Below are 27,327 nucleotides of genomic sequence, written 5' to 3' on the forward strand. Positions count from 1 at the left end.
GAGACAAACCTGTTAGGTGTATCCATTGGAGTGAGCCTGAAAAAGTGCCTATGTCCCAATCTGCTGTTTCCATAGACTATCATTGGCACGTAGTGCTCTTTAGCTCTATTTGTCTAAAACTTAAAAAATCTTTGGTTCCCCTTATTGGATTTTTGTTGATATTGTGTTATTTTGTTTATTCATTTGACACTATTTTTCTTATTTAGTTTGGGATTTTCGTTGTTTGGTGTTTTAACTTTATTACTGTTTTGGTGTCTGTATAAATACTTTATACATTGCCCTAAGTTTAGTCAGTCTGCTCTGTGTTATCGCTACCAGGAGTTTAAGCTTACGTTAATTTAGTAACTCTGGGGCTCACTCTTACCAGTTAGTATTATTCTCCCTTGCGATGGCCGTCTGTCAACCGCAAATAATAATACAGTTTGTTACATTGGGAAAGTCATGCTCCTTACAGAGATAGAAAATAAATTAATAGTACTAAACTGGGCTTTAGAACCTGTTAGAAAAATTATTGTGTGGTGTTTTTTCATAGTTAGTTGCAAAGTATCATAGTTACAGCAACAGTGTCTATTAAAAGAATGTGCCAAAATTAAGCATGGAGGAATGACCTAAGAGCCTGTTCATTGTGAGGGTGACTAAGGAACCTCATAGAGATTTTGGCCTACAAAACAATATTTAATTTTGTGGTTTGTTTGGTGGTACTCTGCTACCAAGAAACAAATTTGCACTGTAATACAATTTGCATAACTTGATTGCTATAGTTTGTTTATAGTTTCACTAATTTTGTCTCCCCTTTCTTATTCTTTATCTTTCATTCACACCTTTACATTAAGAGATTCATGGATAAATGATAAACAGATGTTACAATGGTTATTATTTCACAAAGAGTGTCTTCACTTAGTGGATGATTTTAATTTGATCTTTTTTACTTATTGCCATGCATGTAATTTTCATTAGGAATTTCAGATTAACACACAAATAAGCATAACAAGAACAAAAACATACAGTTGTTATAATATCTAAAGTATTCCTGTGTTTATAGGTACTTTATACAACAGTTTAACAGATTGTAAATTCCTCGTTTCTTTATTATTTTAAGAAGAGGCATAATCATTGCTTAAACGAGAATTTTAAGTATAAACCACAGTGTATTGCTTCAGTTCGGAGACGCTTTTTAAATGCAAGTATATATATTTTTAGGATGGAATGTTATATTTTACCTCTGGCGTGTGTCCAAATTTAACACTACGCAGTATTTCCCTTGCTTACTTTATATGCCGCGCTTGTCTGACTATAGGAACCAAAGCATACTTTGAATCAGAGGAGATAAAGATGATATAGCCCCATTGATATCTGGAACCTGCTCTGTGTAGGACCTCATTTAAAATGGACTTTAATTTTAGAGAACCCATATTATTAATGGTTATCTAATAATTTTGATATTGTTCCAAATTGCTTTCACTGTAATTTTTTCACATATTTCTGAATCCTAGTAAGAAGCTTTTTTAAATACAATTTTCACTGCTATCCTAATTTACTTGTTTTGCCTACTAGCTGAACAACCACATATTTCTTAGCTGGTTGTCTAACTAGTTTAAAAGTTATGGGACCCATTATTGGGCCCTTTCCCTGTAGGTTTATATCATTCATTTTTACTTGGGATAACCTTTTCAATTTTTATTACTTGATAGTGATACCCATTCTTCTTTTTTATGTTGTTCATTCATACAACTATTGATCGTCTTACAATATTCCACTGGTAATGACTCTACGATTAATCCAAATTCAAATGGATCAAAATGTCAACAGGACAGCAGTGGTGAAGAGTTTTTAACTTGGACTGACTTACAAGGATTGCTTAGGTCCATTAGCCATTCTTCTAGATAGCCACTTATATATTACTATGGGGAACAAATTATGTGCTTTGCCAATGAATCACACCTTAATAATTGGTGACCTTTCATATTTATTCTGCGCACCGCTCTATCTGCACCTTTCCACTTCTGCGCAACTTGCTCTTCAGTACATTTATTGGATTATCATCTGATGTGTATTATGATGTGCAATCTTTAATTAATAATTATCTGGTGATTGCTAGCCCAAATTGCTCCTATTCATACTTTCGACAGGCACCAAAATGGCTTCTATTTTACAAGTGTACCCATGTTCCTTCTAATATGGTTTGTCCTGTTCCCTCTTACATTGCATCCCTGTCAGAGTTTGATGTAAATACTAAATAAACGGAAAAGTGTTTAATTTGGCATAACTGTCAGAATATCATGGTCGAAGTAACCAGCAACAAATCACACATGGAACACCTTTTTTGCAAATGTGATCTAATCTACGTTCACACCTAATACTATGTTTGTATGGTTTTCTCTGAATTTCTTGCATGCCACTTTGGCACAGAACTTTGTTTATAGCACATTAATGATAATGTTGTCAAACTTCATTAATTTTTCTAAGTTACCTATAAGCATAAACACGTTGTTAAGATTTTCACTGTTCTGTCCTGAGAACTTAAACTGCAGTATACATGTGCATTGTTAAAAAGGCTCCTCAGGATTTTTAGAATTACCTTGGTTCTCCACCAGTCAATCTTGTCTTGTATCCCTCCAACACAGGGCTTTTTTGCACACATCAGTCCTACAACTCGCAAGTCAGGGGTGCATCTTCTCTAATCGTCATATCAGGAATTTAAAGGACTTCTTGAATTGTACCTATTTTGTTAAATTGTGTTGCCTACACATTCCCTCTGTACATGTAATACTCCAGCTCATGTACCTAAAAGGTTTCATTAGACATGTATTCAGTTGAACGCTATTATTTTATATAGGGACGCTTATTTTGTTTTCTGTAAAGGAGTGGAGATGGGACCATCCTGTCTGCTGAACCCATTTGCGCTCAGAGAGATTGAGCATGCCTTCAGTAGCATGCCTACAGTAATGTGCATTTGATTGTGGTGAGCTGTTTGCCTCTGCATGGTGGGAGTTTTAGTTTTATAAGATTTACTCTATCTAAAATCATGGCCATGCAAGCTCAGTGTGTCTTGTGTACAAGGTCCTCATAAAAGTGTATTTAATTTATTTACGACTTTTGTGGAGCTACAGAGAATAGATAGCAAGACAAGGGCAGTCTTGTTGTGCACCTCCCAAAGATATATGTGCAATGCTAATCGTACAGTATTTCTGAAATCTTAAGATAATGCATGAGCTATAGTTTTCCAACAATAATCTAAAAATGGCACGATAAATGAGAGTTCATAAAATATGAAAAACCATTGTAGAACACGAGATCCTGTCTCTGTTCGAAGACTATTATTATAGTTTGAAGGTTGAAATGTCCTGTTCACCCCTCTTGCCTTTTTATTTGCATTGGCCAAAAGTAGCTGATGTAAGTTCAAGTAAAGATGTATGGTGTTATGCCAAATTGGGAGATGGGTGTTGCTCAAGGAAGTGTTTGTTCGCTCATGAGTGTAAATGGGGTTGAGATCGAGCCCAAAGTGTTAAAATTGTGCCTTTGATACCCTAGTGCTAAATTGTGATTATATTTGAAATCTTCATTGTGCATGTATACTCCATTAAAAATTATAGCACAGTGTCTATGGAATGTGGAATGAGGAAATAACTTAGAAACTAGCAACAAGTCACAAAACTAAAAAAGGTTTTTTTGTTATTTATGTTTCTGAAACACAGGATGAAGACAGTGAAGAAGAACCAAAGCTGAAGTATGAGAGGCTCTCGAATGGGGTAACTGATATTCTTCAGAAAGATGCAGCAAGCTGTATGACAGTGCATGAAAAGGTAAGATATGGCTTTCCAGATTTTAGTGATAAAAAGAGTATATCGGTTTGTACTTTCCGTTGATACAGAGCAGGCAGGATTCTGATAGCTAATGATTGTAGCTTAATTATATACTAAGGGTCTTCAACAGAAGGGAAGCCTAAACTGAGGTGTGCACACCGTGGTCGAATTTGCATACATTTTGTGCATATAAATGCAAAGCTTTAAACTTTCTGTACCTCCTCTTTTGATCATTTTATTGGGCTGAATTATGTACTTGACCACTTTGCAATATTTTTCACAGTAGAAGAACATTGACAATGCTTTTCATCTTACAATGCAATAGGGTGTAGTTCCCTATTAAATTACCTGTAGAACAGTGTCAAAAGCCTTCCCAAAAATTAGCTGAAGTGAATAAATATCATTAGTACAGTATGTTTCTGTTCCGTTAACATTTTTCATTATTCCTGCGACACGAATATTAGTTGTTGAGATGTTAGGTGGAGTGTTTTTGAGAGTTGTTTTCATTCGTTGCATCAACATACTTTAAAAGGATCTCCCGGTTTTCGTTCACAAGAAAACTTAGAAGAATAATACATTTAAACATAATACAGCCATACAGTGATAATCAAGGGCAGTAAATTAATAGCCAGAATTAAAACGTCAATTCTGTTTGAGGATTTAACAAGTTAATCAGATTTTAAAAACACCTCCATTAAATAATTGCAATTTGTAAAAGAAATGTTGTTCATGAATACACACACCGCTGTCTGTTCTTGTAGTTCACGAGTGAAATGTAATACATTAATAAGATATGCACTGAGGAGCAAGGAGAATCACAGCCCAGTAAAACATGAGCTAAGCTCTCAATATCTCGAGCACACAAAGGCAATTACAATTCATTGCAGTATTTGCCCTCCATGTGCATATTTTATCCATCGTTAATATGTGTCCTGTTCTACAACGCATTAGTTATTATCATTTTGTTGCAATTGTAAGTTTTCTCATATGCTTCAGTGGCAGCTATAGAATCCGCCTTGCACAGTAGGTGTTTGCTCTGACATTTGAATTGCATATTTAAAACACCTGCTTAAAGGGAAATTGATTTATGGTGTGCATAATATGCTTTAAATTCTGTCATATGAGTTAATTAATCATAAAGTAGAAGTTTATTGTTGGCTACCATGAATTACAAAAAGGAACAAACGCTGTGTAATTTCCTCTCTTGCAACTCAAAAGTTCTGTTTTAATTAACTTAAATGACTTCTTAGGGCAGAATGGTGGATACTGAAAGACAATTTCAAGTTGCCTTTTGTAACAAGGCCCAAGATTATGTCAAATATATTTTCATTTGAACCTCTCCTCAGGGAATTGAGGGCCTGAGATTTAACAAGGTTTCCAAAATGAGGCCCTCCATTGCGCCACTGGATTTATTCATAGTTAAAAAAAAAACACAAAGTGGAGCTACATAAATTAATGGCGTAATAACTTCACCTAGGTAAGCTTCTTTTATGGTCTTAAGGAGTACCCCTTATTTTGATTACAGAACCAAATTAGAGAGTTTGACAATATGGTGCTGGATTTTATTGATAATTAACACAGTGACTCACACTAGGGGTGTGTCAATTTATATCCCTAGATTGCAGTAGTCGTTAACTGTGCCTAAGCGTATTTCAGTTTTTTATAATAGTTATATTAAGGGAAGCTTGTTAGTGTGCTAAGAACATGCCTTCTTGTGGTTTTGCTAAACATCAGGAGGCCATCTGCACAATATACATGTGTGGTGTGCCTTGTACCTCTGGTTGGAGGGTCGAGTGGTACTGAGTCTAATATCTCTTCAAAGTTGTTCAGAAATATACTAAATGAATAAGGTGTCAAAGCACATCTTAGATACACTCCTGAGTAGCAATAGATTATTTTTATTTTTTATTCTTAATCCTAGAAGTGATGCAATTCCTCATGTCAGAACAGACGCCATCTTGTGCAACCTTTTAGTCCAAAGTATTAGAAGATTCCAAAAGGACATATTGACAAAAGTGCAATACAGGGGTAAACTGCCTGCAGTCAAAGCATTATTTATTGGCCTGTAATCCTAAATCCAGAGTGTTACATAGGGTTAAGTCATATTTTCTAAACCCATTTTGAAAAGAAGGCAGTCAGATTGTTTAAAAGCATTTCAGCATTTTTTAGGCTGGATCTTTACATAGAAAGTTATCTATAGTTTATGTGCATCAAATCACAGTTCAGTCTTAAATACAAGCACTGTTATTGTACCTTGTCCTAAGTCTGAATTGACAACGTTTTTGGTTGCCTTGTTTTCTGGGATCATACCAGTTTCCAGAATACACTTATAATTTGTTGATAATGGGGGAGCAAGGTCAGTATTGCTTTCCAATATGAATATTAGTCCACTCTTACGTCCCCACTCCATTAGAGAGCTAGCCATTTTTTTCTAAAAATCTTTTTATTGAGTTTTCCCCTTCCAAAAACAGCAAAAGAATAATTAATACCATTCAAAACAATATAGCTTGCCTCCCGCAAAATGTACAATGGAATCAACAATGACAGTATCCAGCATTGCACACATAACAACACCCCATTACTGGAGACAATTATCCCCCTCACATGGTGCACTGGAATAAACCTGATAAAGCGTAACTGTTGTGTAGTTCCTACTAACCCATAGGATCTGCGCATTGTTTGGACAACATAAACTAGGGGCTTGGTGCCAAGACTGATTCTGGACACTTCCGAAGGATATGTTGGCCTAAAAACCAGCTAGCTCACAGTGCCACTGTAAGCGCCCTTAACCGATCATGGAGCAAATGGTTTTCTGGCAACCACCGAACATGACAACTCTGACCCCTCAGGGATCATGGAAGCAGTATAGAACTTTTCGCTAAGTCATTCATGCTCATTTATTCTCAGAGAAATATACAGAGAATACACAGTGGGACATTTTCAATATTTATGGAACCAACGTCATTCTTGCATACAATACGTGTGCTGCAATTATTAGTAGACAGAAGCAGATAAACGTGATCACAAGCACCAAAAGCGTAAATAATAGATATAGTTCTACCATGGTGGTAAAACAATATATATAAGTAGGCATATAAAACAAGGTAGTAATCGAGCGTACTCCTACTATGCAAATCCTACACTAAGTGTACCTAGAGTGTGTGTAGGTGTAGAGCCAAGAATCCCCCCAAGGGACGATTCAACCCCATTACCTGATGGGATAGAGTGAAGGAACCTGTCTTGGTCACAAACCGGACACCCCTCATAAGATTTCAGACCGCTGCCTGGTGATTTCTCAGCATGCAAGGACCTCTGTGTCTGCGGAAGTGCCTCCTCTACCACTCTATCAGGATGCTCATCTTTTAAAATAGAAAGCAGCCTTGCGATGTGCGTATAGATTAGTGATGTTATGGATATATAGATAAACTTGTCGCTCCATGAATGAAGATAGTGATGACATTTGTACATAGTGCGAAATCAGACCTTGTACATCCTGTTCAGGGCGTTGTGATAATGTTGTGCGAAGCTAGATATGTAAACAAGTTTAGTTTCAGGGAAAAAAATCCAACATTGTCATGCACGCAAACATGTGCAAAATGTCACAGCTGAAAATTTTATTTGTGAGGACAATGAAAGAAATATGTTGCTTCGGTACATGGGCCTAATTTGGGAATAAAACATAACCTAGATCAGCATTTGCCATGAGTCCCCGATTTTTGCAAATTTCTGAGGGCAACCCCTCACCAAGTACATTCTCTCCTCTGCTGCTGTGCACAAGTCCATGAATCAGGTCCAGTTCCTTATAGTAGGAACTGCTGGGACCCTTCACATCCGTGCAATTTTGCTTTTTGCAATCAACAATCCCAAAGCTACAAATGCCTTCCCCACCTGCTGCCATCCCTGCCCAACATTATTCCAAACAGAGCAAGCCTTGGATCCATCTCCAGACCCACACCTGTCACTTGGGCTGGGGTGATTACATTTCTGACCACTATCTGTGGCCCATCACCGACAGCGGCAGGATATTCTATATCTGAAGTGGCACTTCATTTGCTGAATCATGGGGGGGAATGTTAAGCTCCCAACAACACTTTGGGTCCATTGTCACATAGACACCCAAATACCTAAAGTATGGGACACACCTCAGAGGGACTCCTGCGACCTTCGCCCATGTCCTCAAGGGTACTAATAGTTAGGAAGACATCAGATTTCCCCCGTTCCCTTGAAGATCTATGTCCTTGCCATAAACCTTAAGGATTTGCTTGAGCCAAGGCTAAAAATCTCAAACGTCGCACATAAAATATAACATCATCTGCAAACAGCGCTATGCGATCCTCGTAGTTTGGATGCCCCTGCAGTCACTGCAGCTGGCCATCGGATCTCACCCATCCAGCTAGTAGTTCCTTTACTGGAGCAAAGAGAAGTGGAGCTAGGCAGCAACGCTGTCTGGTATCTCGTTGTATCGGGAATGGTGCAGACGAGGTCTTGTTGACCCAGACTGTAGCCCAGGATAGATTGTGGACAGGTGGACTTAGGACCTGATCAATGGGCCCACGTTCATCTTTTCTATGACTGCATGCATAAATGGCCATTCCACTGAATCAAACATCTTCTCAATATCAATTGAGACCAGCGCCTGGCAAACATGAGACAGCAGTGCCAAAACTAGCAACACCTGGAGCCGTCTGAGGCAGTGTTGGGCCCTCCTGCCAGGCATAAAGCCATTTTGATCTCTGCGCATGAAGGATCAGTTAGCCCCCACAATACAGTTAGCCAGCACTTTGGCCAGAATTTTCAACTCTTTGTAAGCAACAAAATGGGCCCATAAGAGGCACACTCCAGCGGGGCCAGCCCTGCTTGTGCATTACCATGACAGTGGCCGCTCGCAAATAATGTGGTAGAATTTTCATCCCAAGGATGTCTTCAAACACAGCTTTCAGTTGTGGGCTAATCGAGAGGCATAACGTCTAAAGAATTCAATTGGGGCGGGGGGCCATGCTCCTGGGCATATCCCTGATAGCTCTTCGGGATAAGAAGGTCCAAAATTGAGCGCCAATCTGGTGAAGGAGAGAAATCACCGATGATGGGTTTTAGAGCATGTCCCTATCATTGGTTCACAATTCGCATATAACTGTGCGTAAGCTGTAGCAAAGACTGAAACTATCTCCTGGGAACTGTAGACCACACTCCTCTTGGGGCCCCATATACTAGGATGAATCGAGCCTCAGCCTTTCTGTTTGAGAACCAGTATATTAGTTTGCTTGCCTTATCCCCAGCCTTGTAATACTACATTTAGAGGCCAAAAGCACCAACTTGATCTGCTTGCAGAACTTTATTTTTAGGGTCTCCCTGGTCACCTCCAGATGTCTTAGGACCAAGGTATCCAGTGTAACCTTCCCCTCCAAATCTCCTATTTTGCTTTTCAGAATGAGATATTCTTGTGCCGCTCCTTGTTGCGGGTGGTACTGTAGGAGACGCCTTTCACAGATACCCTTAAGGGATTCCCATAGGGTAATATATGAGGAGACTGATCCCCTATAGATTTCCAGGAACTGGTCTATCTCCTTTTGGAGCCCCTCCACAAAGCTATTGTCTAAAAGAGGGTAAGAAGCAAGGAGCTCAGGCACCAATTGGATCAGCCGCCCTCCTTAAGAGTGAGTACTAGCTCAGTGGGGGAGTGATCAGAAAGGCATCTGGGGAAAATGGTCAAGTCTACTATGTCCTGGATCGGCCAGCTGGAGTTAGAACGTATTCTAGTTTCAATTGGGAATGGTGTGAATAGGAAAACTATGTGTAAATATTGTCCTGGGGATATATAATGCACCACATGTTGCATACACCCATGGACTGTACCCAGCCCCCAAGGGATATGTTACGAACATGACAGGATCTAAGTCTAAGGATCTATCTAAGTCTCCCCCTTTATGAAGTGCCCTTCAGATCTGTCTGTAGCAATTCTGAGAACCCCCGAAGCATGTGGTCCACCTATATACCAATAAGGGCAGGATGTAGACACTAGGAGTGACCATGGCTTACCCTCCACTATACCAGTAACCACCACCCAGCTGACCAAAGGATCGGTGGTGGTGCCCTCCAGCTCAGATGGTAAGTTTCTATGGAGCTGGACCGCCGCCTCCCTAAATGCGTGGTGAACTTAGGCCTGCAGAGAAATTAACAATTCGTACCTAGGAGGTGCGTCTCCTGCAGTAGCAAAAGATCAGCGTTCATTTTTTAACCTGCAGTAGGATGGCACCGCTCTCAATTTTGTCATTCAGCCCATTCATGAACAGGAATCCAGTATTGCACTTGCAGAGCTCTGACAGATTGGTGGACAGAAGAGATAATTCAACTCTCTTTTGTCTCTCTGGGTATATGGACTGACAGTTATTGTTATCTCCTTTCCTAAAAATAATTTGGGTTGCTATCCTTGTGTGAGTCTTCACTAATCTCAGAACTGTTTGATCCATCTTTTTATGACCTATGTGTGTGATTGTGTTTCATTAACTGAGGGGAGCACCAATGCCCTATTAAGTAACTAAGGTCTCAATGTGAAAATCTTGGGTTGCCTCTGCCAACTTTGTCAGAAATTGATAGGTTTTTCATATGAGAAGTGTGATTAAAATATTGAACTAGCAGCAAAACAACATTGAAATCAAGAAACCAATCAGCAATCTCCCCAAACCATTACCAAAAGCTACATAAACATGACGTATTCTGGAGAGGAAAAGTAGGAACCCCCTGCGGTATTATCCCTCATAATTCCTGTCCCATATAACCAATTGTTAAACAGCCAGTAAAGCCACCCTGCTCAAAGCTGCTGTTATTAGGACATAATGCCCTCACTAACTATTAAAGTGAATGCCAATGGTAATTAATGAATGAATGATCTGTATAGTGAACCAGAGATGGTCCCTGGGTGGGCTAACATACCACCATCCAATCCAACTTGGAAAAACCAAGTACAAGGGACCGAGATTTAAGAAATTACTTAAAAGATGAACTCCTTGTTTAATGTGAACCTCACTGTTACATTCCCGTTTAAGTAGTTCCACTGGCAACAACATGCTTTGCTTTTGCAGTGTAAGGTTAATGTCAATATTAGACTGAACCCCCATGGGTGAAGACACTGAATAAAGGGTGAAAAAAATACATGCAACACCGCTCGTTTTCATTACCCCTATGTACTCATGTAAGGTAATGATTATCCAGTCCTTCTGGGTGTTACCTTCTTGGAAGGGAATGCTAGTTTAGTTTGAGCTAAGCATGTAGCAAACAAGTACTCAAGTCACTAATCCTCCAGAATAATAATCACATGTTTATTCACAAAGCAATATAGGAAATACCAACATTGTTCTTAGCCTTGTCGCTTGCAGTCCTGTCCTTCGTACCTATAACCGTATGCACCGAATTGTGTATGTTTGAGTGTGGCATAATTTTTATTCTGCAGATAGTGTCGAAAGTACCCATGCGTCAGAATAAGCCCTAAAAATATATAACATAGAGACATGATATACTATACATGTAAGTTTGGGACTTGCATCATTACATCCCTTTGTGTATTTCTTTTTCCAAACTCTTTTTATTGAGATTTTCTCATACTAGTTACATTACCATGTATTATTTTAGTATTCCTATAACACAGGTACAATAAACATATCTAGAGTGACATACGCAACATAAATCAGCCAATGGTGCAATCTCAGTTTAGAAGATTGGAACGTCAGCTTTTCCCTGCTGTATTATTCAATTGAGTGGTGGAACAGTACAAAACAGTAGGTGTATCATACTTGATGTGGGTCCTTTCAGATGGGAGTGATGACTGTAAGTGGAAAGTCTATGACTGGTGGGTTAACTTGCAGCCCTTTGAGGCAGGTAAGCATGGATGCAAAACCTCTGTGCGAGAACTGTGGGATAGGGAGGGACAGGAAAACTAAAGGAAGAGGGATTGCAGGCACAACTAAGAGAAGGTTGAAGAGGAGTCATTTATGGGTGGGGATTGTATCTGACTTGGTGGTGTCTGCCATAGCTGCTCGCGGCACCGTACCTGCTTCTATAAAAGTGACAATGAGGAGTGACACTTTGTTGTATCATGGACCAACAGAAGAAGCCTGGGGGTCAAGAATAAGGAGGGTGATTAGGCAGACTGCGAGCCCTGGGCAGGAGGTCCTCTCCGTGCACCAGTTCGCGGAGATGGGTAAGCACTGTGCCCCAGACCGATGCTATTGGTCACTTACGAGCGTATAGGCTTCTTGGTAACTGAGAGCTACGCTCTCAGCTTCTCCCCATTGAAGGAGCGCCCTCTGCCATTGTGAGACAGCTGGAGCTTGGCTTGCCCTCCAATGTAATGTAAGGGTTCGTTTGGCCATTAGGAGGACCAGGATTGAGTAACCTCGCTTGCACCTTGTGGTTTTTCTTGTATTTTTGAATCCCCAGTGCAGTTGCCTCCCATGTATCAAGAGAAGCGAGATTGGTAATTGTGGCCAGAGTGTCGTGGATGGTGTGCCAGTTGTGGTTGAGGTAGGGGCAGGACCACAGCATGTACTGTAGGTCAGCAACAGCACATTTACACCCGGGACAAGTGAGATATTATTCTGGGAAGATGTGGTTCAGCCTGGATGGCATGAGATAGGCCCTGTGAAGAATCATGTATTGTATGTTTTTGCATTGTGTGTTGCATGAGACTATTTGTGGAGATTCCAGTGCCTGACTCTCCGTGTCATTGAGGGGTGTGCAAAGTCTTCTTCCCATGTTTGGCAAAGAGGTGCTAATGAGTTTTCATAGTGTGAGAGACAGCGTCTTGGATGCAAGGGATCAGATGGTAGATTGGTTCAATCACTCTTATATTTTAAGGCTTCGGGGCAGGTCCCGGTTCCAACTGGCCTACAATTCTTCTATAAAGATGCCTTCCTTGATCAGTATTTTTTTGAACAAGGGTTTCAGCACAGTACCCAGCTCCCACTTGTCTGATGGTTCTTTTGCAAAGACACACTTGTTGTTCTATAGAATACTGGTACCACAGAAGACTAGCTGCTTTGACCTCAGAAGCTCTTCCAAAACATTGGTACAAGGGGAAAGAAAGCTAGATCTGAGACTTCTCCACAAGTGAATGCCGAAAACATGCGTCCTTCCTCTTTTGTTCTTTTTCAACACAGCATAATTCTGAAGTCTGTAGAGTGGGTGTATTGCTTGTAGTAGCCACTGGCTAGTAAAAAGACTTTAAACTGTCCTAAGACATTTCCAACTATCTGGCCATCCCTCCTTTGACGTATTTCCTTTCATTTAACTGCAAACAAGCCGATAACATCCTGTTATGGGGACCGTCTAAGATGGCAGAACCTCAAGGCCGCTCTATGGAGCTCCCTCATCCAGCCAAGGGCTAGCGTATGAAAATGAGAGAAAACTACCTCTTCCAATACCAGCAGAAAATCCATCCGAACTGGCTCTGGATCCAGTACACCTTCTGTGGTGATTGGAGCCAGTTTAGATATAAGTACGATTAGCTTCATAGACTAGCTAAGAGTAAGTTCGTGAGGGCCACTTCTGATCTAAGGAACACAAGAGTATACTTCGCCCTCTTCCCTCTAAGAGGTTTCCTACCCCTTGATCTACACTGGTGATGAAGCTAGCTTTCCCCATAAGTAAGATAGGCAGGGATCCTGATAGTATCTTCATTAGACTCCTATTTAGATTTTAGCTTGTAACTATAATGATCCCTGGTTGCTCTGTTAGCCATTTGTGCTTTCTCCTCTCTTATCCCCTTTGAATCCTATGTAACTACGAATGGATGCTCCTGAAATTAGTCTCTCCTTTCTGTTATACTAGTCAGCAGGGCCAAGAGGGCATTTGCTTCCAGAGGTTGCTTGTTCTTTCACAGGAGCCACGTCACACCTTTCAGTGGAACTAGGCAGTCCTAACCATCTCTATGCACAGAAGTGAGCCTGGCACAACCAGTTTCTGTACTGGCCAGTTTACTGGCAAAGATGCTAAACGTATGCAAAAATCATCTGTGATGCATTGCAGGTGTTTCAGAAATAAGGAAGCAGAAAACTCTGAATTTAGGATTTGACTATATCAGTAAGGTCTAAGTGTCTGGCAGTCTATGCAGTGGTCTTAATTATTTCTTTATCTTCTCATTGTGCTTTTCTGCAGCAGATGGTACACAGGAATGGTCATTAGAGGTTGAGTAGTCTTGATTTCTTCACTACATGGGACCTTACATGACCTCTGTAAAAAGAAGTAGGGGGATATCAGACTTTTCTTAGGGTACTAAATACATCTGCTGTCTTGAACCAAGAATATTGAAGTCCCTTAACCAGAATGAACATTTAATCAGGGTTTTTCCAGAGCCCTAATTCACCTCTGTGACAAGCTTTTGTGTCAACACCTGTATTTCCTTTCTAGATATCTTAACTAATATCTGGTCATCATTAGTGCTTTCTTAAAGGGCCGGTGGTCAAAAGCCAGTTCTCATGGGTGCAACCTTTATTATTTGTATTTGAATATCACACAGTAGTATGCTCAGCTCTGCAAGCAGTCAAAACTTCCCTCCAGCTCTGACCTGTGCATTCGGGTACTTAGCTCCTGGCTCATTGAGGGAGCTGTGCCCAATTAAATTTTTTTGGCCCATTTTTGGGTCGACAGTTTCATGTTCTCTGATTTCTGTATTCTTTCAAGATTGATAATCCTTTGTTCTGTTCGTGACACTCCTTGGTGGATTGATGAACTTTAGTCTGCCCCGTTGATCTTCACACTTATCTGTTTCTGGGCCACTATTTATTTCTGATTTATCGTTCTCCTTTCCTCTGCCCTCCTTCCACTCTTGTTCCCTTTCTCTTTCTTTTTCTTCAGGTCTGCCACACCTGCTTCTTTTCCACCATTTTAATTGACCTGTGGAGAGAGCTTTTCACCTCCAATGCTCACTGTCTGATAAAATCCAGTGATGTAGATGCGGTTTCAGGTTTGCTGCTCTGTTTATGCTGTGTGAGAAAAGGGGTTTTAGTAACACCATTCAACATCTAGGTGAAATTGTTTCAAGAAAAGTTGTCTTATAGACAAAAAGTGAGGAGTGATGAGGATAGCAGGGACTGAGAAATGTCACATTTACCAAAAATCCACGTTCACAGTTACCTAATTCTACTTAAGAAGCAAGCGTTAATAAAGCCAGAGGGTCTGGCATTGACTCCAGTGTGTTTTGACACTTTCAATGCTCATTTTGTTTTGTGATGGCTTTTGTAAAACGTTCTTTTTGAGTTAGTTGCTGGGCACTTGGAAATATAACTAATAGAAACAAATGTGTAAAAAGCAAAATACTTTCTAGTCTGTGACTGAAATGAGCCAACCCACTGCCTCATGCTGTTGTGGGTGAAAGAAAAAATATATATATTTTTATATATATTACAGTCTAGCGGTAACCACTCTGTAGTTATAGTTAGGGTCACCAGAGATAGGGATTTTTCTATGCGTTTAACGAATGTCTGCAAAACTTTGCAGACCTGTTGCACCCATTTCATTGTTGGAGGACTGAAAGTTTATCGTGTTTGGTCAAGGGAGTGCAAAGTGAAAAGGAGAGGGGGGCCTAAAACATGCTTGAAATTCAATGCATTGTACATAGACTTTTGTATTTCGTGTAGCGTCAGATTTTGCTGAAATTTGGCAGCATTAGATATTAGTGTGCACAGATGATTTTTTTGGGGGTATTGCAGGTAAGTAGAGTAAGTATTTTTTAAGTTATAAGGTTTTTCAACTTAGTGATATCTTGTAGCACAATACTACTAAAAGTATCAAGGAAGCCAAAAATATCAACTAGGCTGCATATGTAAAGTTTCAGATTTACTATGCAAACAAGTGAAAGACCCATTTATGGTCACATGCTAATGGAATTCTATAAACAAATACTTAACTAATAGAATACATCTTAATCTACATACGTTTTCTTTGCATGCTCTCTGGCTCACAAAATAAAACTGGCCCAACAAGCCAAACAAAAACTTTCTTATGCACCCCAGTGCAGCAAAGTAAAAAATTGACCTAATAATGAGCTACACAAACTACTATATGTTGCACAATCCTACTAAAAGTAGCAAGCAAGCCCAAAAAATAAAGTAGACTGCATATGTAAAGTTTCAGACTTCATTAAGAACTAAAATACACATTTATGGCCACATGATAATGTAAACCAATAAACAAAATACATAACAAATACTATAAATAAAAAGAAAGAAATTACATTAAATTTGATTGCCACTGTAGTTATAGCTAGTATTCCCAAAGAAAGAAATTCCTTGAATATTAGCGCCCTAATAACTTTCCGCCCATTTGACGAATCGCCACAAAACTTGCCAGACCTATAGCTTTTTCTACATTTTGAGATGATGTCAATTTTTGTAGTAAATTGTTAAGGGAGTGGAAATATAAAAGGAGGTCTCAAAGTGTTTTTCCACCAATGCATTTTCTATAAGACCTTTGTATTTGACGTAGCTTGAAAACTGCTGAATGGATTTACATGAAATTTCACAGGATTATACATTATGGTGTAGACATTATGCTTCTTGGGTACTGCTGTCAAGTAGGGTATGTTTTTTTTGTTGTTTTTTTAGTTATAAGACATTTAGACTTTGTGATATCCATCACCGCTGTACTTTCATGGAATTTCACAATATTTGTAGAAACTACTGCAGTACATGGCCGTAAACATATTTAAAAATATATAAAAATATATAAAACAATTTCCCTACTTGTTGTCACTTTAAGAAAGTAGTAATAGGTAGGGACCTACTAGTTACCTATATCTAAGGCTCTAACACTGAAAATAACCCAATTATATACTAGCTTGTCAACGCCATGTGCCACTATATACTGCAAAGTTATCCCGATGTACCATGGCACAAAATATAACTAAGTCTTAGCTGTATTATTGGATTGAGGTACCTTTGCATCACTCATGGTGTTGCATGGGGGATAAAATGCTTAAGTCAAATTTACAAAGGAACACAAGGCCCCCATGCGTGGCCCTTTAGTGATTGGTAAATTTCGAGAAACACAAGGTAGCGCAATTTCCTCTTTTGCATTACTCTGTACACCATAATCTATATTGCTGCTAAATTTCACATGCATTTGTATGCTACGCCACTGTAGCCACTCCAGTATAGGCTATTTTACTCTATGCTACTCCATTCTACACCCCTCCACTGTACGAGACTCCAATCTACGCCACTCCACTCTACTCTATTACATTATATGCAACACCAATGTATGCCACTCCAGTCTACGTCACTCCACTGTATGCCACTCCACTGGATGCTACTCCACTCTACGCCATTCCATTTTACGGCGTTCGATTGGCCCCACTCCAATGCACGCCACTCTACTCCACTGTATTCTAATACACTCTACTCCACGCCACTCTACACCACTCCAGTCTGCACACTTCATTATATGCCACTCCACTGTACGTTACTGCAACATACACTATTACACTGTATGCAACTCCTCTGTACAACACTCTGCTCTATACCACTCCACTCTACCCCACTCCAGTCTATGCTACTCCACTGTACACTATTTCACATTATGCCACTTCATTGTATACTTCTCCACTCTACACCACTCCAGGGTACTCTCCTCCTCTCTATATAACTCCACGCTACACAACTCTACTTCATCCTGATACTCCACTAGACTCTGCTCCACTCTATCCCCGTACACTCCACTGTCAAAACTTGCACTTGACTCAATGCCAGCACACTCCATTGTACAACACTCTACTTCACTGTGCGACAGTTTCCGACCCAGCAATCCACTCTACTGTATGAGACTCTACTCCAATTTATAACAGTTTCATTGATTCTATGCTACGACACTACACAATGTATGCCACCCCATCCTACTTTAATCCACTGTACCCTACTCCACTCTGTGCCACTCCCCTCTGCGCCACTCCACTTTGCAACACTCCACTCTGCGGTATTCCACTTTATGCTACTCCACTCTGCGTTATTCCACTATATGCTACTCCACTCTTCTACACTTCACTGCGCAGTATTCCACTAAATGCTACTGCACTGTATGGTAATCCACTCTACACCATTACAGTGTACATCACTCCACTGTACACGGCTCCATTGTATGACACTCTCCTCCACTCTATATAAGTCCTCTCTATAGCAGCCTACCACACTACATTCTACTCCACTCTATCCCTGTACACTCCACTGTTCAACTCTATACTCCACTCTATGCCTGTACACTCCAATGTACAACACTCTATTCTACTATACAACACTTTTCAATATGACACAGCACTCCACTCTACTGTATGAGACCCCACTCCAATTTATAACAGTTTACTCCCCCCGCTATGCCAGTACCCTCCACTCCATGCCACTCTACGACACACCAATATACTCTATTGTACTTTACTCCACAGTACGTTACACCTCTACACTTGACTCTACAAAACTTTACCTCACTCTTCGCTGCTATACAACGGTCCATTCCACGTAGCTCCTGTGTTTCATACATTACTGTACTCCATGCAACTCCACTCTACTACACTGTATGCCATTTTCCACTTTACTCCGGTCTTTACCCCTTCACTCTACTGTACGACACTTCATTATACTGCATGCCACTGTAAAACACAAACAATATTGTCCTCTACAATAGTTCACTATATGACACTTTGTGCAACTCTGTGTATGCCACTGCATTCCACTTTACTGTCACAGTACTCCACGCTACTCCACTACTCGCCACTCCACTTAACGCCTTTGTTCTCTATAACACTGTAGGCCAATCCACTATACCACACTCTACAACAGTTTACTGTATGCCACTCAACTCTACAATAATGAACTAGAGTGTATGCCAGTTTACTCTACTGTAGTCTACATCACTTTCCAATACTGTATGATACCCTACTACACTCCACTGTACAACACAGTACTGCAATTTAAGACACTTTACTCAACGGTATGCTACGCCACCCCCACTCTACTGCACTCCATGACCACAATAGTCTGATACACCACTTCACTCTGACACTTTACTTCATTCTACACCACTCCACTCCACTTTATCCCACTCTATGCCACTGTACTATACTCCGCTCTATGCAGCTCCACTGTCTGACACTCTACATTACTGTATGCAACTCCACTCTACAACACTGTACTACACTATATGACACGGCACTCCTCTCTACAACACTCTCCTCTCATTACTCTAAGACACTCGACTTGACAATACTTCACTTTATTCCACTCTAAAACACTCTACTCCACTCAATGACAGTCTACTAAACCCTAGTGTACTGTTTCACACGACATTCCACCGTAAAACTCGCTGCTCCAGTCTACGATACTTGACTCCACTATATGAGACACCATGCCACTAGAGTATATAACACTTTACTACATTGTTCAATTTGCTACCACACTTTACTTTAATCTACGATACTCCAGTTTATGGCAATAGACTTTCACAACACTCTCCTCCAATGTACTGTATGACACTCTATACAACCCTCCACTTGTGACACTAGGTTCTACGACTTGAACGCATTTTTATTAAACTTTTTTTTAAAACATTGAACTTGAAACATAAAAACAAAGGTTAAAACTTACTTATAGTTAGGAAAACTTATTTTCTCTACTCAAACCAAGTTTACACTATACAAACTTTAAAAAATTCTAAAGTAATAGGTATAACTTTCTTTTACAATTTATCTTCCACCTTCAAATTATTATAAGTAGCGGACTTTGTTACACACTCTTTTCAGCACACTAATTGTAACTCCCCACTCTACCATGCACTGTGTTCTCACAAATAATGATGCTCCTCTGTATGGCACGACACTGTATATAAGACTCTCCGCCACTTTACTGAACAACACCACACTCGATAACACTGAACTACACAACACTCTACTCCACTGAACTCCTCTCTATTCTACTACACTCTGTGCCACTCTACTGATTGACACTCCACTCCTCCACACTGCATTTCTTGACACTCCAGTCAATAACACTCCACTGTAGAATTCTCAGCTCTACTGGTCGACACGCCGCTACACTGTACAACATGCCACTCCACTCTACGATACTCCACTCAACAATACGACACACCACACCAATCCACTTTATAACACTTTACTCAACTGTACGCTACGTTACTCTACTGGACTTCACTCTATTCCACTCTACAATACTCCACTCTGTGACACTACACTGTATGATATTCTCCTTCACTGTACTGTACTATACTTCACATTACGACACTCCAATCAATGACACTCCACAATGCGATTTGAAACACATTTTTATTAGTAAATAAAAAAACAATAATATACAATGCAACAAACAAAGATTGAGGATAATTTTTAGTTTGAAATAACTTGTGTATTATTTTTTTACATATCCAACTTAAAATACACAAACATTAAACATTGTAAAGTTATAACTATAACTTGAATTTATAATTTATGCACCACATTCAAATTACTATGTCGTGCACCTCCAAATGCAGTCTTGTCACCGTACTCGCCACACTACATTAACTATAACTCATGCCTTTTCCATGCATTGTTTATACCATTGTATACTACATCACTGTGGTAAATGCAATGTTCTATGTTTGCTATGCATTCCAATCACACGTGTGTACGTGTGCATTGTTGTGATTTGATTTGGCACACGCGCTACGCGAATGGTCAGCGGTGATTACAGCCAGTGGTCAGTGAGCTGTTGGGATCCATACTGGCAGGATGTGTCGCGTTGTGGGTCTTTGTCACCTGGAAATAAACCGTGCATCGCTTTTTGGACCTTCTTCTTTCACTACATATTGGCAACGTGTTGGCATTTATTTCTTGGCCCACCAACGCTGCTGATTAGGCACGCTGCTGCTCTTTGCTGGACATTGCTGTTGCCTTAGAGAATTTTCACTGCCACTTTAGGCCACACCCCTCGTATGGCCCTCTGAGCAGGACTTCCTTTGGGTCAGTCATAAGATATTTTTGGGGCGTGGCTGCGGATATGTGCTGGGGGTGCGTCATTGGATTGGCTCGCACACTGAGGATGGTGATTGGCTCATGCGCGCCTTACCGAGCGCAACTTTCCATTGGCTCACACGCTTGCCCAGCCTCTCCATCAGCTGTTCTCTTGATTGGCTTGCGCGTGCCTTACAGAATACTCCTTTTAATTGGCTCACGCGCTTGCCAAGGCTCCTCTTCAGCTGTTTCTCACTGCAGCAGTCGATGGCCATCCTAAATTGGGCTTTCACATCTAAGTACAACTGAGAGGCAGTGACATCACTTTGTTTTAATGTGACGCCCATATTTGCTCACATTTCTACATCGTCAAGAGCAGCATTCACAATTCCATGCTAATTTCTGGCCACATTATCGCTTATCTGGAGTTCTCAGTCAAGTACTAGTGCACAATTAAGGTACATTTCAGGCATTATTGTGACCACAATTTATTTGAACTGGTAATTTACCTCTATTTTTGAGTTGCTGTAACAGTTAAGCGTGTTTATTTTACTGTACTTTGTTAATTTGTTGTTTTAAATGGTGTTTTGTCATGGCCACCCTGCAGCAAATTACGCAGCCACCTCCTTTTCTAGCTAAACCTGGGACCCCACTCATAAAATGGGTTCTGGGGTTTAGGTTGTTTGAACATCATCTCGTTGCCATAGACGCTAATGGGTACAGTCATGTGCTCAAATTTACCTTATTATTTGGTAGCCTTGATGAAACGGCTCAAAAAGTTTTTGACAGTTTACCGCCTGTGCCTGCACCATCTGGAGATGGTCAGCGAAATGCTTATCTGGAGGCTATTGCGAGGCTGCGCAAACAATTCTCGGATGCGCATAGCATCATGCTTGAACGCCATAGATTCTGCAAGTGTAAACAACAACCAGAGGAGAATGCGGAGGAGTATGTGCCAGCCCTTAGAGTGCAGGCTACAACTTTCAAATTTGGTCCCAACCTAGACACCTGTATTTGTGACCAGTTTGTGTCTAACTGTTACTCAAAGAAGGTTCAGAAGAGACTGCTGAGCTGTAGGAATCCAACCTTGCAGGATGTTAACTTAGCCAAGAGCATCGAGAGGTCACTGATTTCCTCCAAAATACTTCATTCTGAACCAGGTGTCAACGTAGTAGTCCCCAATGATAGTTATTCTGAATCTGTGTGTACTGTTAACACAAAAGGATAGCCATTTAGAAACACTGGCAAGAAGATTTTTGGCTCTTGCTATAGGTGTGCGTCAAAAACTCACCTCAGTAATTTCCCTGGCTAACCCGCTGCTGGCAAGAGATGTTTGTATTTTAAAAAATTGGGTCACATTCAAAGTGTGTGTAGGAGTGTTAAACAACCTCTGAAGATTGTGAGTGTGGATGTGGATGTGTGTACAGAATTGTTAAACAATGTTGTTCTCTCATTAGAGTGAAACAAACCATCCACGCCTGTTAAAGGCCCTACATGTGAAGCTCGTATTGATAATGTGACGCTTATGGTCATTTCCGGATCACCCATCACCATTCTGAGAGACTTGTCTCCCACCGATGTTAATTCCAAGGTGTTTTGGGGAGAAGGATATTGATATGCTTGGTTACCAGTGTTTCTTGTCTGGAAGAGAGACATACACTAAAGTTTATGTGGCGGTTAAGGGCAGAAATATTATAGGCTGGCAGGACCTTGCCAACACGGACTTATACTTAGTCCTAGGTTCTGATAACCCTGTAGCGGTTGGTGATATTCCAGTTTCATTTGTTGGTGACATACAGGAGACTGTTGATAATGTATTGGTTGATTTAAAGCCGCTATTTTATACACATGTGGGCAAAGTGAAAGGGCTTGAACATCAAATTATATTGGTCCCTAATGCTCAACCTAAAGCTGATACGGTCCGCTCAGTGCCTCTGAATATAAGAAAGAGTTAAAGAATATGCTTGATGAATTGTTATCTCAAGGTATTATCCAGTCTACGGATTCTTCTCAGTGAGTGGCAGCCTTCGTGGTGGCACGCAAAAAATCTGTCGAGGACAGGTTATGTGCCCACTTGCGTGCCCTCAATAAAAACATGAATGTGGATTGCCACCAACTCCCTAAAATCCAGGATCTGTTAGCCAGCTTGAAGGGAGCAAAGTGGTTTTTCACAATTTATCTAAGGTCCCCTTACCACCAGGTTGCCCTTAACACAGACTCACAGGATTTAACGTTGTTTGTGACCCCTTACGGGACGTACAGATTCCTTAGATTGTCCTTCGTTCTGGGGTCTGCCACCAGAGCGTTCCAGAAACATATGGCTAATATGTTTGGGAACATTGCTGGTTTGCAGGCGTATCAAGATTACATCTGATTTTTGCTAAAGACTTGAGTGAACATAAAATTTTGTGAAAGGTTTTATCAATTTTAATGCACGTGGCATAACGATACAATGTGAGAAGTGTAAGTTTGCTACTAATGAGCTTGAATATCTTGGTCATACTGTGTCGTGCAATGGTATAAAACCTAAAATGCCACTCATTAAGGCAAGCAAGGAAGCTAAGGCACCAGTGGCCAAGGATGCATGCTTGCTGAATAATATGCACAGTTTGTCCCTGGCTATTAGGCCTGGGCGGAGTTTGCGGAGTTCCGCATTAAGTTACCAAAAATCTCTGCCACGCTACGCGGATTTCCGCAAGCGGCGGAGTGCGTTTGGTCTTGCCGTTCGCATTGATTTTCATTGCGAGGTGTTTATCCTGTGCTGTAAAATCAGCACGAACTGCACCATGCGCAGTGCAAGAGGGCGCTGCTTTTCTTGTCGCTCGAGTAGATTTTCTACCCGAGATGCAGCTTTCCCAACCTGTACGGAAGGTTTCTCAATGCGAGTGGTCGCAAATATCCACGACCGCCCGCATTGAGAAAACTCACCGGGAGGTGGATTTTTCCCGCTAGCCAACTTGACGTTGGCGAGTGAGGGAAAAAACTCTGCTAGGCATAGCAGAGATTTTCAGAACTCCGCGTGCTCTGTGGAGCGCGGAGTGCCAAAAACTCTGCAAATGGAGCGGAGTTCACTGCCCAGGTTTACTGGCTATGTACTGGCTGTTGAGTCTGAGAGTGTTACTTAGGAAGGTGCCAAAGTTCATATCGTCAGACAAACTGGGGAGAGCCTTTGAGAATGTCAAAGACTTAATTGTGACAGCTTCAGCGCTAAGTGCATTCTGTGGGAATCAACCTTCCATCATCACTGTGGATGCCAGCACTCATGGTTTAGGGGCCATGTTGATTCTAAAGGTTGTAAGTATTAAAAAAATTGTTACCTTTGCATCCAGGACCCTTAAGCCATATGAGTGCCCATATAGCACCCTTGAGCTGGAGGCTCTAGCGTGTGTGTGGGCTGTACTTAAGTTTAGGACATATATATGGGATACCAGATTTGAGTTGATCCTAGTATCTCGGGCGCATTTAGGGTCCACCATGACGTGCATGAAGATGAAGATCAAGTAGCACTACTTGTTGCCTGCTTTGGACAGTCAGGTCAAGCTCATGATTGAGAAATATCCGGAGTGTCTTCTATCTGATAAGTACTGGAGGGGTATGCACTTTTCCGGAGAGCGCTTGGGGAAAAGTGGGTTTGGATTTTTTCAGGTTCCTATTCATTATTACCAGGCAACATGAGATATACCATACTTCTCATGGATTACTTTTGAAAATGGAAGCATCATGAATTTTTGGAGTCACCAGACATTGAAACCGTTGTCAAATTTTTGGAACATGTTTTTGTTCTGGAGGGTGCACCTAAAATTGAGGTTACGGGCAATGGTACACATTTTGTGTCGGAACACATGAAGGGATTTTTGGCTAGCATGGATATCAAACAACTCAAGGTTGCTCTGTATTCACCTTCCTCTAATGGCCTGGTTGAGTGTGGCAACAGTTATTAAGGAGGGTGTTCAGATGGCCGTAGCTTCAGGGTTGGATGTTGGCACGTTCGTTCTTCAAAAAGTTTGGGCGTATAACACATCTCCACATTGTACCACAGGTGTAACCCCTTTCTCTTTGCTGAGAGTTAGGGATGTGCATACGCTGTTGTTTCCTTCATTGTTGCGTGAAAGAACTCACAATGGCGGCTGTGTCCACATTAATAGAGATGACATAACCTCATGGGTGGTTGGCAAACAAGCAAGCATGAAGCAAAAGTTTGATTAAAAAAATAAAAAAAATATAGTCAAATAGTAGTAGATCTAGTGGAAGGTGATCGGGTCATGATTGAAAATCCCATCAGGATTAAGAAAGGGGAATCAAAATGTATGCACCTGTACAAGTGTGCAAGGTCAGTAAACTAGCTGCACTTGTCTTGGGAAAAGGCTGGTGGAACAAAAGGCAGCTAGCAAAACTTAAACCTGAGCAAGTGAATATTCTGTGCAAAAGGAAAGGCCTTGTTCAAAATGCCGACTCATAACAGTGCAGTAGGAGGTCACATGTGTGCTGATGAGAGGTATACGGAGTGTCTTGTTTTGCCTAGTGACCGGTTGGTATGAGTTCTGTGGGTGCTCTCACCAGAAAGGTTCCCAAGGGGGTTGAAGATTATGTATTTTCATAATTATTATTTAAATCTACTCTCGCAAATTGCTATATGGGTTATTTTGTGATGCATTCTGTAACTTCCTTTAGAATTGATACTTTGTAAGTTTTGTTTCATTCATATTGTTTTTTGTTTTATTTTTATAAAGGGGAAGGTGATGTGGTAAATGCATTGTTCTATGTTTGCTATGCATCCCATGCACACATGTGTATGTGTGCATTGTTGTGATTTGATTTGGTACACGTGCTGCGCGAACAGGCAGTGGGGATTTTAGCCAGTGGTCAGTAAACTGTTGGGATCCATACTGGCAGGATTTGTCATGTTGTGGGTCTTTGTTACCTGGAAATAAACCGTGCTCAAACATCCATCGCCTTGTGGACATTTGAGATGTCATCAGTGATGTCATCAGTGATGTCACTGACCATGTCATGAGTGATGTAATATGTTACGTCATCAGCAGTGCATTGCGGGGGTGCGAGTTATAGTTAGCTGAACTAACTATAACGGGGGAATTTCACGGGTTTTGTACGAGTGCAATGTCCAACTAACTATAACTTTCCCTAAAACCTATGGTTTTTTCAGTGAATTTCTAAGGTTTTTTAAATGCTAATTTCTAACTATAACGTGCCTGAAACCTATGTTTTTTTCGGTGAACATATATATATATATATATATATATATATATATATATATATATATATATATATATATAATATACGTAAAATCAAATTGGACTTTTCATCCAAATACTTTATAAAAAACAGCATTTAAAACTCCTGCATCAAATTGCACTTTTTTTTTCTTTCTTTTAAAAAAAAAAAAATATTTGTATTGGTATTTTCAGCAATGCAACATTTATACATAATCCAATAGGACTTGACGGTACATATCCAGTTACATGTGAATTATAAATATGTTACTGGCATACATTCAACAGTTAGGAATTCACAGAGTGGATGATCGCTAGTGGACAATCACTATGCTTAGTATCTCTTAGTCCTTCAAGTAGACATTGTGCTCCAGTCATTAACTTGTATCCGATTCAGGTTCCTCATGCGGAGGTTCACATATATTGCCTCTGTATGTATTCCACCCACCCCACACCCTCGTCCATTTTTTGGGACACCCTCTGTGTATGTAGACTGACTTTTCCACTACCATTGTATTGTCCATGTCTTTGCACCATTGGTGAAGGGTAGGGGTCTGTCGGGATCCCCAGTTTCGCGCAATATTCCGTTTCGCTAGTAGCATGCCCAGCGCCACTCAGTCACAAGCTGTATTGTTGAGATCAGTGGGTTCCCATATATTAAGTAAACATCTTTTCGGTTCTGGGAGGATCGTAATCGTCCTAACCTGTGATAGTGTACGCATCACCACCCTCCAATAGCTCATAATTTCTGGACAGATCCAGAGGGTGTGGAAGAGTGTTCCTAATACACCACATTGTCTAAGACATAGTGGTGTGTCCGTCCTATCAATTCTGTGAAGGAGTATCCGGGTGTAGTATGTGCGATGCAAGATTTTTAGTTGTATCAATTTGAGTTTGGATGATATTGCAACCTCCTTAGGGGATGCAAGAGCCTCTTGCCAGTCTGCCTCATCTAACTCACCTACTTCCGTTTCCCATTTGGTTTTGAGGGTGACAGTGGGGTCTGGGTGATTGTTAATTAGTTTAGTAAGGTGGTCAGTTAAAAGCCTATCCTCTAGTGGGGAAGATTCCGCAAGTTGCGTACCCTGTGATATCTGTGCTGTGAGTGCGTGTCTGATCTGCATATAGCGAAATGTTTCCGTTTGCGCCAGGCCATACGTGACCTGTAATTGGGCGAATGCAATCATTGCCCCTTTTTTCCACAAGTCCCCCACCTGCGAAATTCCTATCAGGTCCCATTGCCGAAAGCCTTTAGTATTGCGTAGTGTGCCAAATCTGTTTGTGTCCCACAGTGGCGTGGCCTGAGATA

At 40.7% G+C, this 27,327-nt stretch overlaps 1 protein-coding gene across 1 annotated transcript in view; it reads left to right on the forward strand.

The window, feature by feature from the left end:
• Positions 1–27,327, forward strand: part of VPS41 (VPS41 subunit of HOPS complex) — an 828,363-nt gene that overhangs the window by 184,002 nt on the left and 617,034 nt on the right. The window contains exon 3 of the mRNA XM_085607440.1: positions 3,696–3,803. Within this exon, the coding sequence (XP_085463566.1) occupies positions 3,696–3,803 (108 nt within the window). The remainder of the gene's footprint in view (positions 1–3,695; positions 3,804–27,327) is intronic.

The sequence above is a fragment of the Triturus cristatus genome, chromosome 5_2, assembly GCF_964204655.1.
Source record: "Triturus cristatus chromosome 5_2, aTriCri1.1, whole genome shotgun sequence".
Lineage (NCBI taxonomy): Eukaryota > Metazoa > Chordata > Amphibia > Caudata > Salamandridae > Triturus > Triturus cristatus.